This window comes from Malurus melanocephalus, unplaced genomic scaffold (assembly GCF_030028575.1).
Source record: "Malurus melanocephalus ecotype Western Australia unplaced genomic scaffold, MMel_1.1 scaffold_477, whole genome shotgun sequence".
Lineage (NCBI taxonomy): Eukaryota > Metazoa > Chordata > Aves > Passeriformes > Maluridae > Malurus > Malurus melanocephalus.
Genome location: NW_026623709.1, coordinates 66525 through 83405, shown reverse-complemented (window position 1 = coordinate 83405; position 16881 = coordinate 66525). Strand labels below are relative to the sequence as shown.

General features: G+C 42.1%; 1 protein-coding gene across 1 annotated transcript in view; it reads right to left on the bottom strand.

Moving 5' to 3' along the window:
* The window catches only part of MKLN1 (muskelin 1), a 93671-nt gene that overhangs the window by 45788 nt on the left and 31002 nt on the right, over positions 1–16881 (bottom strand). The window contains exons 6-8 of the mRNA XM_057380902.1: positions 14519–14711; positions 7297–7374; positions 6039–6104 (exon numbers count right to left, since the gene is read on the bottom strand). Of these exons, the coding sequence (XP_057236885.1) occupies positions 6039–6104; positions 7297–7374; positions 14519–14711 (337 nt within the window). The remainder of the gene's footprint in view (positions 1–6038; positions 6105–7296; positions 7375–14518; positions 14712–16881) is intronic.

Here is a 16881-nt window from a genome sequence, read left to right as displayed (position 1 = left end):
AAGGACAATATCCAAAGAAGAGGACAGAGGCCACAAACCCCAGGCAGCAGCAGTGGGGCAGATTAATGGGAGCCCTGCAGTCTCTCACCAATTTAACTCTGGTAGCACTGGGGAACWCAAGGAGGGAAGGATCCTCCCTCTGTATCCAAGCAATATGGAACACAGCAAAATTGATGCTTCTTTATTAAAGCGAGTCTCTATTCTGCTTCAGGAACAGAGCAGAGAATTTTCAAACCTACCTGCAAGGCAACAAGAAAAAAACATGAAAGCAATTATATTTACCCAAAGCCTTTACCAGCTACGTTTAGGAAGTCAAATTTCTCCTCCAGCATCCTCAGCTTATTTCCTCTACATTTATTTCTGAATACAAATTCAACACTTTGAATTAAATATGTTCTGTGAGTATTTCTAAACTGCTTGCTCAGTCAAAATTTTTCTGTAGTGTCTGAGTTCTTTTCTTCCCTTACTCTCTGGATGATTAAAAGGTGCCAGAGAAGTCCTCAAATTAGAGAATGTACGTTCCCAACAATCAACGTATTTCCTGTCAACCTCTTTTTAATTTGTTTTTCAGAAAAGCAGCAAAGCAACATTCTCAAACCCATTAAAAATCTAAATTCCTGGGGTGGTTTCAGTCCAGGTTCACACACATTCTCAAGGACASTTTTCTAACTGCTGTTAACTCCATCTTCTCCATGTGTGGATTTCCTCAATGAATACATTCCAATCCTGGTAACATATTTAACTAYATTCTTCAGCCAAGCTGTATTTCCATGTCTCTGCTAAAACAGTTCTCCATGGAATATAAAACAGCACATCTACAAAGTCATCTGGTCCATCAGCCGCCCCCAAGCCCCTCACAGGAGGGCTGACTTCATTCCAGGGAGTCAGGGAATTACTCAGGCACWCTCTCAGTATCTCCAAGGATGGATGTTTCAGACTGAATCCCTGCTGCAATGACTGACAATCTTCAATACAATTTTTTCCCCTAAATATCTAAGAGGAATTTCCTGTCCTTAATCCTATCTCTCTGCTCTCCCCAAAATGAGCCTGGCCATCTCCATGCTCTCACCAGTGCCTCAAGATAGCTCTAGGATCCTTCCATGATTCTTTTTTGTACCAGATGAACAAAACCAGCTCCCTAAGTATCTCCTCACACATCACATTCTCCAGCCCTGACCACCTTGGTCAGTTCAGTTTGACACAATCCTTTTCGTACCAAAGAGCCCAAACAGGACACAGCACTCCAGAACCCCAAGAACCAAAGAGAGGAAGACAACCCTCCCCTGATCCTGCTGGCCACGCTTGTGCTGGCCTTCAATGGCCTTCAATGCCACAAGGACACATTGCTGACGCACATTCTGCTTCCAGCACCTAGCAAATCCTTCCCCAGCCCATCCTCCTGTGCAGCTGTCACATCCCAGGGTCAGGATCAGAACCTCTCATCTCTCAACTGGGAGCCCCTCAGGGTCCCCTGGATTCGTGGCCCTGCTCCCCAACTCATCAGCCACTGTGCTCCCCATCAGCTGCCAGCACAAACTTGCTGGGGTTGTACTGGAGCATCAGCACCCAGAACTATGAAAGGTTCCTCTCAGAAATAAAAATCCAATCAAAGTGTAAGAGCTCTCAAAAGCCTTCTGCAAAAGAATGYCACTTCCCCATGCAGCACCCACACCTTTAGTTACATGCCAGCAGCACTGTCCACTTTGTGAGGAACATTTAAGAGCACAAACATAAAAACAGCCTTAAATCTTGCAGTMTAACACCCCTTGGCTTCTGAGCCACAGTTCAGCTGGACAGAAGTTGGCTGAATACAAGGTTTTTTTTCAGGATAGGCATACAGTCTGAAATGYGAGAGCACCGAGAAGTTGAGTAACCTCCAGGATTCAGCAGCTGTTTGTGTTTCAGAGCTTAGAAGCCATCTGTGTTTTGTTTCTGAGATCCCTTCATCCTGTACACAAGTCCTGTCTTTAAATATCTTATGGATAGCAGTGTTTTCCTCAGGCAAAACAGCATCCTTCATGTCTGCTGCTCTCTCTTCATCTTTTTCATCTTTCCATGCTGCTTTTGAACCAGCCTTGTCATTTCTGCTGTGCTGCCCACGTATACGATGGGCACGCTGGGCCCACTGCTCTGAATCTCCCTCTGCTCCCAACCTACAGATTTGTCCTCATTTATCTAATGGAAGGAAGCAAACAGAATTCCTTCTGACGAAAGGAAAAGCAAAATGATGTACAACCAAAATTACAGAGCAGTTGCACTTCAGTGAGAGAACAGAGGTACCACATCAATAAAGACCATTTCACTAATGCTTTCCYTCAAAAAACTGTTTYGCTTGCCAAAGAGAAGAGAAATGGAGACAAATAAAAAATCATCCTGGTTACTTTGCTGTTATTTCTAAAACACGCTCACTGGAARACTTCAGAAGGCTTCAGCTTAAGGAACTAAAAGATGAACATCTGAGAAASCYWAWKKWRSMMMAAAWYYYCYTWTTTTAAAYAGAATGATTTTACATGGTCTATACTTCTGTTTTTACCAAAATAAATTACATGGYTTYATGGACTGCACTGTCATTCACTRTGTCTGCCCTGTAAGAGCAGAAGAKATCAATTCCACCTTGCCTATGAAAYTAAACCAAATATCCAAAACACAACAAGTGGATTGTTCTTAAATACCAACATCACTGCTCAAAACTTGCTTTTGGCAATTCACTTACCCAYTCCCTCTTYCTTCCAGAATAAGCACTGGAATTTTGAAACGTGCCATATCTGATCCACAAGGAGGCTTTGGGAGGGCAGGCTCAAAGTGCTGTTAAGGTGGAAGCAGTGCCAGATGCTGACAGCCTCATCCGAAACTGCATTAGGGCTCAATTCCCTGGGAACACAGTTCTACACTGGTGCCTGTGCGTTACTGCTCCATTATTTCCCCAGAGCCTACATAAACAGCTTCTCATATGCCTGACATTCAGCACACAACACTGGTTTGATTTTTTTTTTTTTTTTTTGTGTAGTTTTGGTGTTGTTTGGGGGGTAATTTTGTTTTAATCTATGTACCTGGCTTGCAACTCAAGTACTCAAGTACTTCCCCTTCCTTGTATAAAAGGAAGAGAGCACTCTCCAGCCTTCCACATGGAGAGCTGCATGAGAAATGCACCTTGCAGGGAAAGTAGGAATAAAAGGAGGTTTCTGYTTTCATTTGCAGCCTAAAGCTTTAAAGTACCTAACAGTGGTTTCAGCTTCAACTGTGAATTTCTCTTTAYATTCCTGCACATGTATTCCAAATCCAACTTCCTAATTCTGCCATCCAGAATCATTCCAGTCTGAATGCTAATGTGATTAAAAGCACAGAGGACATTGTGAGAATCACTACCTCCCCATTTTTAATTTTTCTCTTTTTTAATAAAGGAAGAGATCAGGCTGCATTCTCAGTTCTGCATCCCACAATGCCTGCAATTCCATTTCGAACTGCTCTCCGAAACACCAAGAACTCTCAGCCAGCTGTTGCAGGTATTAAGAACAGGAGTATTAGATGGAAATGAGCTCCAGCACAAGTTACTGGCTGCCAGCAGACATGCCAGAACTRCTCTTTCAGTTACTTTCAGCCTACTCTCAGTGAAAGATAAACCACGCTAAAAGGCAGTTTAGACCAAGTTAATCCATGTTCTACCTGAAACTGATAAACAGTCTCAGTGACTCCATGCATTATCAGCAACTTAAGATCTAGCTCAGCTACTTACTAACCCGTATCATCTATCCTAGCACCTGCACGTGCATCTAGAAGGCTCAGTAATATTATTTTTCTAGTCAATAATAACTGATTAAAATTCCCTTGAAGTTAATCAAAATGCAGAACCATTTATAGTTCACTTATAGCTACAGCAGGTCTGGCCATTAGAGATGAAAATTTGCTTTTAACATTTATTCTATGGGACATAAAACTTCAGAATCTCYTTGTAAGTCTGACCTTGGTGTTTCACTTCATTTCCAAAAGATTAAAGTTGAAGAAAATACTTATTTTTGAGAAGGAACTCTCTCCACAAGGAGTGCAAAGTGAGATGATTTTTCTTCAGTTACCAAAGTCCTCTGAAAAAAACGCACTCAGCAAGTGCGTGGGTAAGGAGAGAGGATGTCTTTGAAGGGAAGAGTACACCACTGCTCCCTTTCCCCTTAACGCTGATCTGCCCAAGGTTAGCCAGAAAGCTTTCCAGCTCCAGGCTGTAAAATGCATCCTGACAGAAGTGGCTAAATTCCCACCATCTTATTAAACTCTACCTACATTCAAAAGGAAAAACTCCAGGAATCAGCAATGACTAACAGCCCCAAGAACCTCCCCTGGCCTGTCACAAGTCCAATTAAATGGCAAAACTGATCATCTCAACAACATTTCGGCTTTTACAAGCCTCAGTGGACCTGGATGCAAAACTAAGAGCAACTTCCCAAACAGCCCAGAGGGAAACTTTGGGAATGTATCCCACCCCCACTGAACAGAGCTGCAGCAATAAAGGACCAGCAGGAGAGAGGGAGGGACATCCAATCCTCCCACACCTCTGTGAGTACTCTGCAGCCACTTTTGTGCAAGTAAAAAAGGAAAAAAAGAAGGGGAAAATGTTAAATATATTTTATATATTTACAAAATATATAAATATATGCAATATATYGCATACAAATATATAAAATATACAGAAAATACCTAAATATTTCAAAATCGCATATAATATATATAAAAGGTATTAAAATACTTTGAGAAATATATAAAAATACATGCATGTGTTTTACTGCTTTGTTAAAGCAGAGCCCAGGGCAGARGTAAAAACCTTACTGGGACTTAAGAAAGCCAAGAGGAATGGAAAGGAAGGCTCACACTACCATGGATATTTTATTTTCAGGAGGTCTGCAGGACTATCATTTCCAAGTTGACAAGGATCAGGTTTCTTCCACGCTCTTGTGAGACAYTCACTACTAATTCCTGAGGCCACTAGGGAGCGTTCCCAGCCTCTCCACCGACAAACACCAGCAAATCCTCCAGCAGCGTTTTGTTCTAATCAGTCTCAAACCTCTCCCACCAAAYAGAAAAAGTTTACTCTCATACACAGAATAACTCAAGTGCTTCCTCCAGAGCAGTAACTACTCTGAGCAAAAGCCAGAGGCTGCAGCTCCTGCTGGATTTTTGCTTGTTCACTATGACTTAGCAAATTGCTCTGGAAGGTCCTATCCTGTCACATGCTCTGTCCCCGTCCTGTGACCACAACAGATACGGCCATGGGCATTTTTCTTGCCAACTCCCTCAGTGCCACCCTATATTCCAGTCCAATACCCACACCCTGATCTTGTTTCTCCTTTCCTAAGAACAATCCTTTCACTTACACAGCAAAGACTCAGGCAGATGCTTTTCTTATTTTAGTAAGCACTGACGTACCACAGAAATCTGATTAAATAACAGACAAAGATATATAAAATTATGCACGACAACAATCACTGGAACTGTTCCTGATACACCACCCCACGTTCTTTTCTGTGCAGGCTCCCTGAAAGAGAGGCTGAACCRTTATTTAAGCTGCTACAGGAAACATTTTTGCAAAAGATGTCTAAAGAATTATATTTAACAGGAGTTTCTTGCACACTGTGGAAATTAGAAGCCACTCCAACCAAAATACAAGGAATGTTTCAACTTATCAGATCTATTGCTTGAGCACAGCCCGAAGCAGGTAAGGGAAATTATTATCCCTAATTTCTCTTCTCTTGTTTGAACTGCTGCTCTAAGATGGTAGAAGGAACAAAAAATTAAAACCAATTGTTCTTGGCTTCTTAGTTAAGASAAGACAMTGAGTAAGGCATAACACAGAATTAACAAGGAAGAAGGGGAAAGGCAGCTGGAATATAGTTCCAGAGAGGAAGCAGAACATTTAATCCAACCATTAGAAAGTGCAATTTTGTTTCCTCAAAATGTGAAGCTACCACATCTCTGAAGAAAAACACATCTGCATATTAATCTGAAAAATAACTGATTAAATAATTAAGTTAAGAAATGTAACAGCTACTCACCTGTCTGCACATCTATGACCATCTGATGGCCACCTCTCATTCCTGGCCGACTGTCTTCCCCGTCACCTTGAAAAAGAGGGAAGGGAGAGTTGTCCATTATATGCTTTTTTAAACCAAAGGAGGATACAACCTCAACATGGAAGCAGGGGAACTTAGTAACTCATCCTTGTTTAAAGATGAGCACACTGCTTTTTCCATGTAATATTCTTTTGTTCATTACAAAACTGTACAAGTTCTACTCTGAATTATCTGGTGACTGACAGTCCAGGGAGCAGAAGTGAATAACTGCAACTCCCAGCACCTTGGGAAGGAGCTCCAGTGTTCCTGACACACTCAGGGCACACAAAAGAGCTCTGAGCTGCCCTTGCAGCTCTYCAGCAGTGAGGACACAGCCAGCCTTTGGCTCCCCTTCCATCTCTCCTCACCTGAGAGCTGAGCTGTGAGAACAGATACTCAAATGACATGAAATGAACCCCTAGGATGGGAGCAGGAGGTGATGCAGATACAGCACAGCCAGCTTTGCACTGGTTATTCTCACATATAAGGGAATTCCAACTGTCCAATTAAAGCAGCTTTCCAACCACTCCATGCATCTTAAGCATTCAGGAGAGGTGCCATCCATGGGAAGCAGCATTAGGAAGATAACCTGTGTTCTGCTGGGAGAGAAATCTGCTTGTACCCACAGATAACCCTYCCCAAGGGACAGTGCTCCACATTTGGCAATTGCCACCTTGGATCCYACATTTGCTCTAAGACAGCGATTTTTGTTTTCTGCAGTTAAGGACGCTGCCACAAGTCTCCTCTCAAAGCAGAAAGGAATGGAAAAACATTCTGCATTTTGGATTTACTGTGTAACAGACAAGACTTCAAAAGATTCATCTCATTTAAAATACTCTCTGTTAAGATAATGCATTTATTTGCCAGCTCTTCATTTTAAGTTGAAGTTCCATCAATTCCATGGGCAAAATCCAGTAACACAGATAACTGTTCTCATGTTCAACCAATATTCTGGGATTWGTAGCTAAACTGATGATCTGTCCTTAAAGCTACAACTAGTATTCCTGCAGTGTTCCTCACTCAAGCAGCGACCAGACTGATTTTTGAAGACAAATACAATGTTTTCAGAGAAGAAACCATTCCCGAGAAGAACTCTCCTAGAGGAGACTTTCTTGCATCATTTTCTTCTTCTTCTTAATATTCTCAAAGGAGCAAGACAGAACTGGCAGTACATGAGTTCTATCTTAAGAAATGTCCTTACCTTTGGTGCTTTTGGGGATAATCTGCCCCCAGCGAGGTTTGTACTCCTGCTGACTGATATACTGATTGAATAAGCCATCTGCAAAACAAAAATTTTGCTGGATAAAACATTTAGCCTTCCATTACAGCAAAATCACTTTTAATGTGGGTAACTTCAGCCCAACTCAATCCAGTATGCCACTCCAAAGCCTTCATTTTCAGTGAATTCTCTATTATATGTCAGTTAGTTTGTTAAACTTTTGTTAGTTTGTTAAACTTTTGTTAAATTGTAAATGAACTAAATGTGCAAGCACTAAAATAAAAAGAATACTTGCTACTAGATCAATCAGGAATTATCCAGTTTGCCTGCCAGGTCGTGCCAAGTGTCTATAAATCTCCAGTGTGGTGTATTTAATTAAGAATAGAATCCCTCCCCCTTATTTAAGCAAAAGGAAAGTTGCCAGTGCATATAAAATTCAACCATTTTAGTGCACGTTAAGTTAAAACTAGGTCAGACAGCATCTCTGGAGCTTCATCTGAGAAAGAAGGGAARCAGAGCAGATTGTTTAAATGCTGTGATATGGGAAAACCAAGCGCTGGATGAAAAACAAAATAATAGTTTACATTCTCTTCAGAGAGTTAAGCAAGAAGAGCAAGAGAAGAGGCGTTAGATCCTGGGCCAGATGTGCCAAGTGCAGCATTTCTGTGAGCAGCACCAGCTCCAGCACTTTATCCACAGCCCCCTTGTGCCTTCCCCCTCTTCAGCACCCAGAGGCCAGTTCTTAATCCTGTTTAGATGTTATCAGCCTACCACATAAACACTATTTTTTTATAAAGGAGACTTGTAACACCCACACTCTTTGGGACCGCTCTCTGGTCTGGGAAGTGCTTGGCATGTGGGGAACTTGGTGCTGTTGCTCTTCAAATGTGTCCTCTAAAATACCTACCTGACCTTCTATAGCACAACAGCACAACAAATTATGAGACCACCTGAGCACTGTTTGCATGGCTACACCCCACACATCACCCACCATCTCAACACATATGCTCTTCCTCACAGGTGTTACTGCTGTATTAATGCATTATCTAAGAAAAAAAATAGGAATTTAATAGATTATGGACACCTCCACTTATTTATAGTCCTTTATACGTATAGAGGCAAAAAAAAAAATCCTCACTGAACATATCCGTATTTATTTAGAAGAAGGTAAAAATCTTTGTTAAGCATGACACAAGGTTCAGAGAAAATTTTAAAGTGTTTCCTGGCATCCTGTAGTTTGTCGTGACTGAAATCCAGGTTTTAATTAAAACCCAAGCCAGCAAGTATTTCCTGGGAGAAGATGAATGCTCTATTTAGAGACCATCTAAAAGGAAAACAAGGGCACTCAAGAGCTCCTGAAAGGTGATGAGTTTGGTCTGAAAATATAAAACTTCCATAAACTCAGCTGTGCAAGTTTTTCCAAATAAATACTCTGAAAACAGGGCATATTTTTCTTTCACCTCTGAGCCAAAACCATCAGCTCTCTCCCCACATTAGGTAATCGAGGAAAGCCAGAAGTTTGCTCAACGTATGTAGAAAGAAAAGTGGTTTATTTTGGGTTTAATAGCAGGGTTCTTAACTCCCACTTCTTCAGCATTTATGAAGTTGGGACAACACATGAGAGGCTTGAAGCTTGAGATCTCATGAATTCTGATTCAGAAAAGCCAGCCCTAATAGAACAAATGCATGTGCTGTAAGAAATCCCACAGTGACTCAGCCACAAACCCAGACAGAAATGCAGCCTTTTGGTTATCGTTACAGCCTTGGGTCTGCAAGACAGAAACCAAAACCGTATTTATCCCGATGGCAGCCAATAGATAATTGGACATAAATAGCTCAAAAGGATGAATTACAGCACATAGGATCTGAAAGGGTGATTTAACCTCTCTCTCATGCTCTACACCCACAGGCTGCACTTGTCAAGATATGACACTTCTCCCCTACTGTGCCTTCAGCCTCTTTTAATAATGCTTCTTGTCTTCCATGGGACATTGGTTTGGAAATACTCCAGCTTGCTTCCCCGAAATGTTTCCTTCTGCTGGATGCAGTTCCACATTCACTCTACTTGCATTGCAAACCAGCAGCAGCTTGTTTTGGAAGCTGAATCACCACCTGTCTGACACCACCAGGGAAAAAAAAGGAGGATTTCTAGGTGGATTCTGCACCCGACGCCAGACCTACGCCAGCGCACTCCTTATGTTCCTTGTCAGGAGAGCACTGCTGACCAAAAGGTCTCCAAAGCTCCTCAGAGGCACTGGGGATCAGATCTAGGCCTGCTCAGGTCTGTCAGCTGTTCCCAATGAATCAGGAGTTTAAAATAAATTTCAAGACTTCTGTCAAAAAAAAAAAGTGTCGGGTGGAAGTTTTTAAATAAAGTGTTTTCCTTCGCTCTGGAGACCTCTCACTTCAATGTCCATGTTTACTAAAATTACAGCCAAAAAACTGACTTTGTACTATTTTCAAGCCCTTTGCAGTAAGTCATGACGCATTTTGGATGTAAAAACACGAAGTTCACGGTGGTTAAACCTCRGTAAATTCTGCCTCCCTGATAACCCAAGTCTTTATTTTGCCAGCCAATTGCAGGTTACTGAGAAAGGATTAGGACAAACATTGAGGACAAAAATATTTAACTTGCTGAAGCCAATCAGGAGTAAGTTGTATAAAGTTTGGGTTTTCTTAGACAACACACATCTCCAGATAGGAGTTTTTGAAATCTATTCACCTCACTGCTAATGGCTGAAAAAGCTTCAGAGTGACATTTAACCCGTAATTTCTGGGAGCTGGGGTTAGAGGTTTTAAGATTTTTCTCAAACCAAAGAAAAACAGCCATAACACCTAAAAAGTTTTMGGCTTTTTGAGTTATGAAATACCTTCTAAAGAAAAACTGAAGGAGAAAAAAGTACTACTAGATAAAAATCCAGCCATTAGTTGACAATTTCCTCAAGACTTGGGAGAAACAAGGAAATGCACAATTTTTTTCAGCCTCAGAGCTATAATATTTTTTTGCACTTTCTTCTTAACAAAAATGAAACAAGGTTTGCTCTCAAATCCATATAAGTTATCCCTCTTCTACACAAACCCTGCATTTACTTCCCAGAGGCTTTGGCTCCTTAGCCAGCCTTCCCCTCCATATATCCCAGTACACACAACAGCTTCTTCAGAACCAAATCCAGACAATATTAGTYGGTAAAATTCAGGTATACGTGTCTGTCTAGAGCTTGCAGGGGAATACAATTGTTCCTGTGCATCCTGTTCCTGTGAATCATGAGTTCTGGGAGACGCTGGAGCCTGCAGGCAGCGTATCACAACTCCTTGTTTGTCGCACAGGACTGACTTGTCACCAGATAAACACATGTCACACGCTGACACGAACAGAGCCAGAAGGTATACCTCAGTCCCTGGAATCCTAATATGAAACAAGCAGTTCTTCCACCCATTCCAAGCAGCTTCTCCATGTCTAAAGGAGCTGCAAGCAGTTCAACCAAGCAATTTGCACTTCACATACTCTCTGTAGGAATATTAAGCAGATTTTTTCCTTCAATAATATAGGCCCGAAAGCTATAGGAATGGATCCAAATGTGAAGCATTTGAACCGAGTCTGTGAACCAGCTGAGATTTAGGGAACCTTTTCTTTTTGAGAGGAAGTCAGGCAGCTGCCAGAGTTTCCATTTGCCCATTTTCTAAGTGTAACGCACAAGTCAAAAGAATCTGCGGGAAAAGTGTGGCTGCCTGCCACCGAGCTCTCAAAAGAAATCATCTGGTGATGTGAGGTGGAAGACAGCGTTCATCATTAGCAATGCAAAAGAACAAGAGTTAGCTCTGCCAGCACTAATTCTTGACCACCTACTCTTTTTCTACATGACTAAGCCTATGGAAATAGCCCGCCAGAGATGCAGAGCGTTGCACTTTGTCAATACCCACCACTGCAAATATCAGCCTCTCCAGAAGACATTTTAGGCTGAACTGAGTGTGCAGTATCTCTGTCAACCTCGCTGCACTTCTGTTTGTGCCTTTAAGGCAATGAACTCTCAGATCAGCAAGCGGTCAGGAGTTCACATATTCATGCCCAGTCTGCAACAGAACAGTTGCTCTTTGAACGATTTCAGGGATAATTTAAGGATCTGTATGTCTCAATTAACTCTACACTTGAGCTACACTACACAGACACAGGACTAAAGTTAATCCTCTTTCATTTGGAAAAAACAACACATCAGACAGGAGTTCAGTGGTAAGAACACCCACACCTTAGAGACTAAGCAGTGAGCTACTGCAACTTCACAACAGAGCTGCTAGGAAAGTAAAATGGTAAAATCATCATCGAATGGCCTGGGCTGGAAAGGACCTTAAAGATCATCTAGTTCTAACCACCCTGTCATGGACARGGACACCTCTCMCCACACAAGGCTGCTCACAAAGTGCTGGGGGGCCTGAGACACAGAACAGAGTAAGGACAGGTAACTCTGGAAAACCACAGGAAGCAGGTAGTAGGAATACTGTAAGGGGAACATACTGAAGGTACAAAACTTCTATTCCTATCCTACCAAGAAGAAACCAGCTGTTAAGAACCAGTAACATTCAGMACCCTGACTGTACCACAGCTTCAGATAAATTATTCCAGCTGCAGTTTGGAGGTTTTTGTGTATCAGAAGAGGTTTGTCCTGTCCTTTCCCCCACCCCAGCCTGATCAGCTCTCTGTCTGGGYTTGCCATGTGGCAGCACGAGCACCAGTGCCAGGGACACACTGTCCTGAGCAAGGGCAGGATTGACCCAGTTAGTAAAAACCCGCAGTCGTGTCAGCTTAAAGCAAATATGGGATGCAGCCTCGGTGTCTCGGGATAGATAGCACTTCTCTCCAAAGGGTGCTGGGAGGCAACAAAGCTTTAAATGGGTACATTTAAAGCTGAAGACACCATAAAGAATGGCAGGAGGATGGGAGAAGGAAGGTTAATGTATTCCAAGACAAGCAAAATCATTAAGGATGACCAATACARCGATGGGAGATGTGTATGCTGACATTTAACTTCAGCTAGCCAGGTGCCAGATTAAAAATGAAGCAAAATAAACATTCCCATGCATATTTTCCTGCCCCTCAGAAGCAGTGACAAAACCTAATGATGCTCTTGGAGACTCTCCTGCTAAATTATCCACCGTCTGTTACTMYCAAGACTTGCTTCTTATACTTGCTGGAACAAAAAAAAGGGCTGATAAAACAAGCTACAGCATATTCCTCCAGCTCACTTAAGTGATGCWGAGTTCCTCAGCCTCCAAAAAGGGACATGATTACAAAAACCAGAGAAGAGGATTATTCACATCAAATCTGACAAGAAACAAGGGTCTGTCAGACAGAACAATACAAGATCTACAGTTTTCTACCAGACCAGTACTTCCACACCTGGAAAAGCAGAGCACTGCTGACAGCAACCCCACTCTCAGCATACATTAAGTACTTCAAGAAATTAAGATATAACAGCTCAAAAAATGAGGCTACAAACATTCATTTGATTAGTGCTCAAGAAAAAAAAATTCCATTTGTGAGATAACTTTTTCAGCACAGTSTAAGACTTTGAGTGAAATTCCATTCAAGAAATCATTTCCACTCTAGCCTGCAATGAAGTGGAAAGARGACAGCCTCCAGGCACTGAGATTAAGCCATGGCCAAGGCAGCAGAGCGAGGCAATGATAAAATCATCACCATCAGCACACAGCACTCCTCTGGCTGCTGCAGCATCGTGGTGGGCTCATCAGCTCCCTCCAGGCACTCRTGTCTTTGAGACACAGACAGCAACAGCTCCCTGCTGCTTTTCCAGCCYGCAATCCTCCCTTGCCCTGAAGATTCAGGGGGAAGCTGCCAGTTGCAAAATGCCCCTGCATTGCAGGAAGCTGTTCATGCTCCCATCCCAGCCAACACTCTGCTGTCTCAGGAGGGTGAGGATGAACATGGCAATTCTCAGTCTCAACACTTGTAGCTGCTCATGGAGATCAGCACAGGGCAGGTCCCAGCTGTTCTGTCCAAAGAGCAACCTTGAGCCAAACCCATAGAAAACTACTCACTGCAATTTCACAGGACCTGTTGCAATAAGCTCCTTAAAACTCTGCTCTGTTGAACAGCTTAGTGACAAAAAGATGGTGGGTTTTCTTGGAAGACAACCTTTGATTTTAAAACTATGATTTCTATCACATTCTGAGAACCACTTCCAGCTTCAGCAGAACAAACCACACTGATGGGAGTCAAGCAGGTACAYCGGCATCTATCCAAAGGTATTACAAAATGACTGATTAGCCCAGAATTAGAAAACAACATCTCTGGTGCCAGCTATCCATGAAATTGATTCACTAAGTCCCTAAGTCTACTGGCATCAGACACTAAGTTTTCCTCTTAGGCCAGTACAAGTTTCCCATAACAAGTGAGTGCACAGAGTCAAAAAGCTCTACACCCAAAGCCAAGAGCACCTCTCTTTTATCAGACTCTAATCCAAAACTGCTGCACGGGCCTCAAGAGTCACTTCAGTGCAACAGCCCCACTTTTTCTGTATCCCATTTGATCAACAGAGAGTGCATCTCCCTCCTTTAGGAGTTGAGAGCTGTTCATATACCGYGTTTTTAAGCAGAAAGCTTCCAAGTAAAAAATTAATTGCAGTTTCAAGGAAACTGACTGCCCTGCCAGGGTCCCACTCTGCAAAGAAGAACAGATTCTGCCTCCAGTCACTGATTTCCACATCATTCTCCAAGGATTATATCCCCACAAGCAGAGAGCATCCTCATCCAAACACAGCTTAAAACTTCTGTCTGAACACCAACTCAGTGGTGAGCTCCAACCAGAAACCATGAGCCAGATCACCACTGAGAACTCCCAATCTTCCRCTGCTTCTGCTCACCATTCCAGTGACTTTCCAGACAGTTAAGCCCAYCCTCAGCTTGCTAACACTTACAAGAAGAACTTGTCTTTACCCACTCAAGTGCACCTTGTTGTCATCTCTGGGGAAAGAGACTCCAAAAGTAGCAGTGAAAAGAGATTTCATGAATTTTTATCCTTCATCACACASACACATTCACAAGTCCAAAAGCTGACAGCACACCACATCAGATACGAAACAACACATGAACCTGCCAATTCTACTACTAAGCACATTAACATTCAAAAAAAGGTAATATTTCAATGCACTTTTAAAAAAATTAATGAATCAGATTCCTCTGATTCTCTTACCATTCACAGCTTTTTCTATCAGCTCTTCACAGGCATCGAAGTCCCCCTTCAACACCAGTTTGTCATGCAGGTCTGTCAACATGGGGTGCTCCAGAGCAATTTTGGTTTTCTTCTGCAGCGACTCGAAAGCTTCGGTGTAGTTGTGCTGCCGAAAATGCTTTAGGCAAAGGCGAATGGCTTCCTGTTCACGGTACTACTGGAACACAAGAAAACCTCTGAGACATGGAGACTTTTCCTTTGACCAGCACTGCTGGCAGCTACCTGTGAACCTGCCCAGAGACAGCATCTCTTATCCACGCTGCACAAACAGCTCGTGAGCTCACAGAGGAACGCTGCATGAGAGACATTACAAGCTGTGSAGGCATTCACTTTCCAACAGTATAGAAATTATACAGCTTGGTATCATCCAATTTAATAAGCATACAAGAAGAGAGTGCACGGTGTCCCAGATCTCTGGGGTGACCATTATTTCCYCCCCCCRTCTGCTTGGCCCTGCTGTTCGAGGCCTACACGAAGCACRGAGCAGGAAAAAGCCTTCACTATCAGCGTTACATAATTTGATTGTATGACTCTTACATAACAAAATAATTTAGAAGAGTAAGTAGGTCACAGCTTTTCTAGAAGCAGAAGGGAAAAAAAAAAGCCGCGAGAATGGGAATACTTGCAATGACCAGCACTCCTGCCACGGAAAGGCAGAAGGCTGACCCCAAATCCTGCGRGTTTGTGAGGGTTTGGGCTCAGCAGCACCGAGGATTTCTGTGCACGTCAAAGTTTTAACTTCTAAATATTTCCCTGCATCTTGAAGCAGAACCTCTGCTTTCACACCACTGATCAGCCCAGCTGCCCATCTCCCACTCKGCTGTGGGAAGGGGTGAGAAAGGTGAGAGAAAGCCCACGCTGGGTCAAACATCCTGGCACAGACACACGAGGGAGTAGTAAACTCTGAGTAAGAGCTACAATTTTCAAAGCTGCTAACAAGATGCATAAGAAACACAGATTTTAAAGTTGGTAAGTAGCAGAACCACTTTTTAAAATAGACTTTTSAAACCTAAATTCTAAGGCATTAAAGAAAAAAAAAATCTCAGTTTCCATCTTTAACACACAACTACTGTGACAAAAAGTAATTGCAACTTTAAGCATCTGTAAGACTGAACAAATCACAGACAAAAGATTTTAATCCTAAATGGACACTACTACTAAAAGTGAAGTTTATGGTATTTAAATGAAYAGAATCTTTCTGAAAACCTGGAACTAACACTGACATTCAACAAAAATTAGTTATCTCAAAATAATGGCTCGATAGCAAGAATCTCATAAACTGAAGTGGCTAAAAAGAAACACGGCCATGTGCTGTATTTTTAGTTCTTAATCCATCAGTATTTCACAGCTGCAAATAGCCAGAACTATGCATTTTTAGAAAACCAGTTCCCAGCCCACATAAAGGCCAAGGACATGTACCGATAAGAATGCAAGGCTGCAGCAAAGAAATATTAAAGCTAAAATAGTTTTACAGCACAACTGGCAAAAAAACAACTCCTTTTTCTTCTTTCCAAGAGATACCTAAGACACTCTCTTTAAGCAAATCTTCACTCACATGAGTCAAGGCCGAAACCAAATTAGATTTTTTGTCCAAAGGGATAGCAAGCAAAAGAGAGCTGCACACCAGTAACAATCAGCTTCTGCATTTTCAGATCCTCCAGTTTAGGAATCAGACAAAATGAAGATTTGGGAGGGTACCCTCTCCCTTCCACTGAACCTCTCATGACTGATAACCATGGCTCAGATAACCTGAAATGACTTGGATGGAATTTAGCCATTCAATGCAATATAAAAGTTCATATTCAAGTGACACCATAGTAGTACTTCAGAAGTTAAATGTAAAAATTTGCTTTAAGCAAAAAAGTGTATAAAAAGAATATAAAAGGCTCCTTTATAAATGCTGTCATCCAGGTTTAAAGAGATGACAACCCAAATAATAGCTTTGATCTGAAGCTGTAAATAATTCCTACAGTTAAAAACGTAGAAAGAGCATGAGACTAAGACATCAACACTGTCAAATACACTCGTAGAATTAAAAATACTTATGTGCTCATTATCAATAGAGGTAACCAGTGGTAAACTGTCCCTTCTTAGCTGCCGAAGAAGGACCACTCTTCAGAAAAAAGGAGTATGGCTTTTTGGAGGCAGTAGGCTGAGCTGGACAGCAAGAAGAAAGCACTGAGGAATATTTCAGACCTTATCCATTATCCCCCACTCCCCTCACTACAGGAGAGGGAGGTTTTGTTGGCACACAACAAAAAGGATGGGCAAYGTGGTGTAGAACCTTCCTCTCATCTGATGTCACAGGCAGTAAAGAATTATTA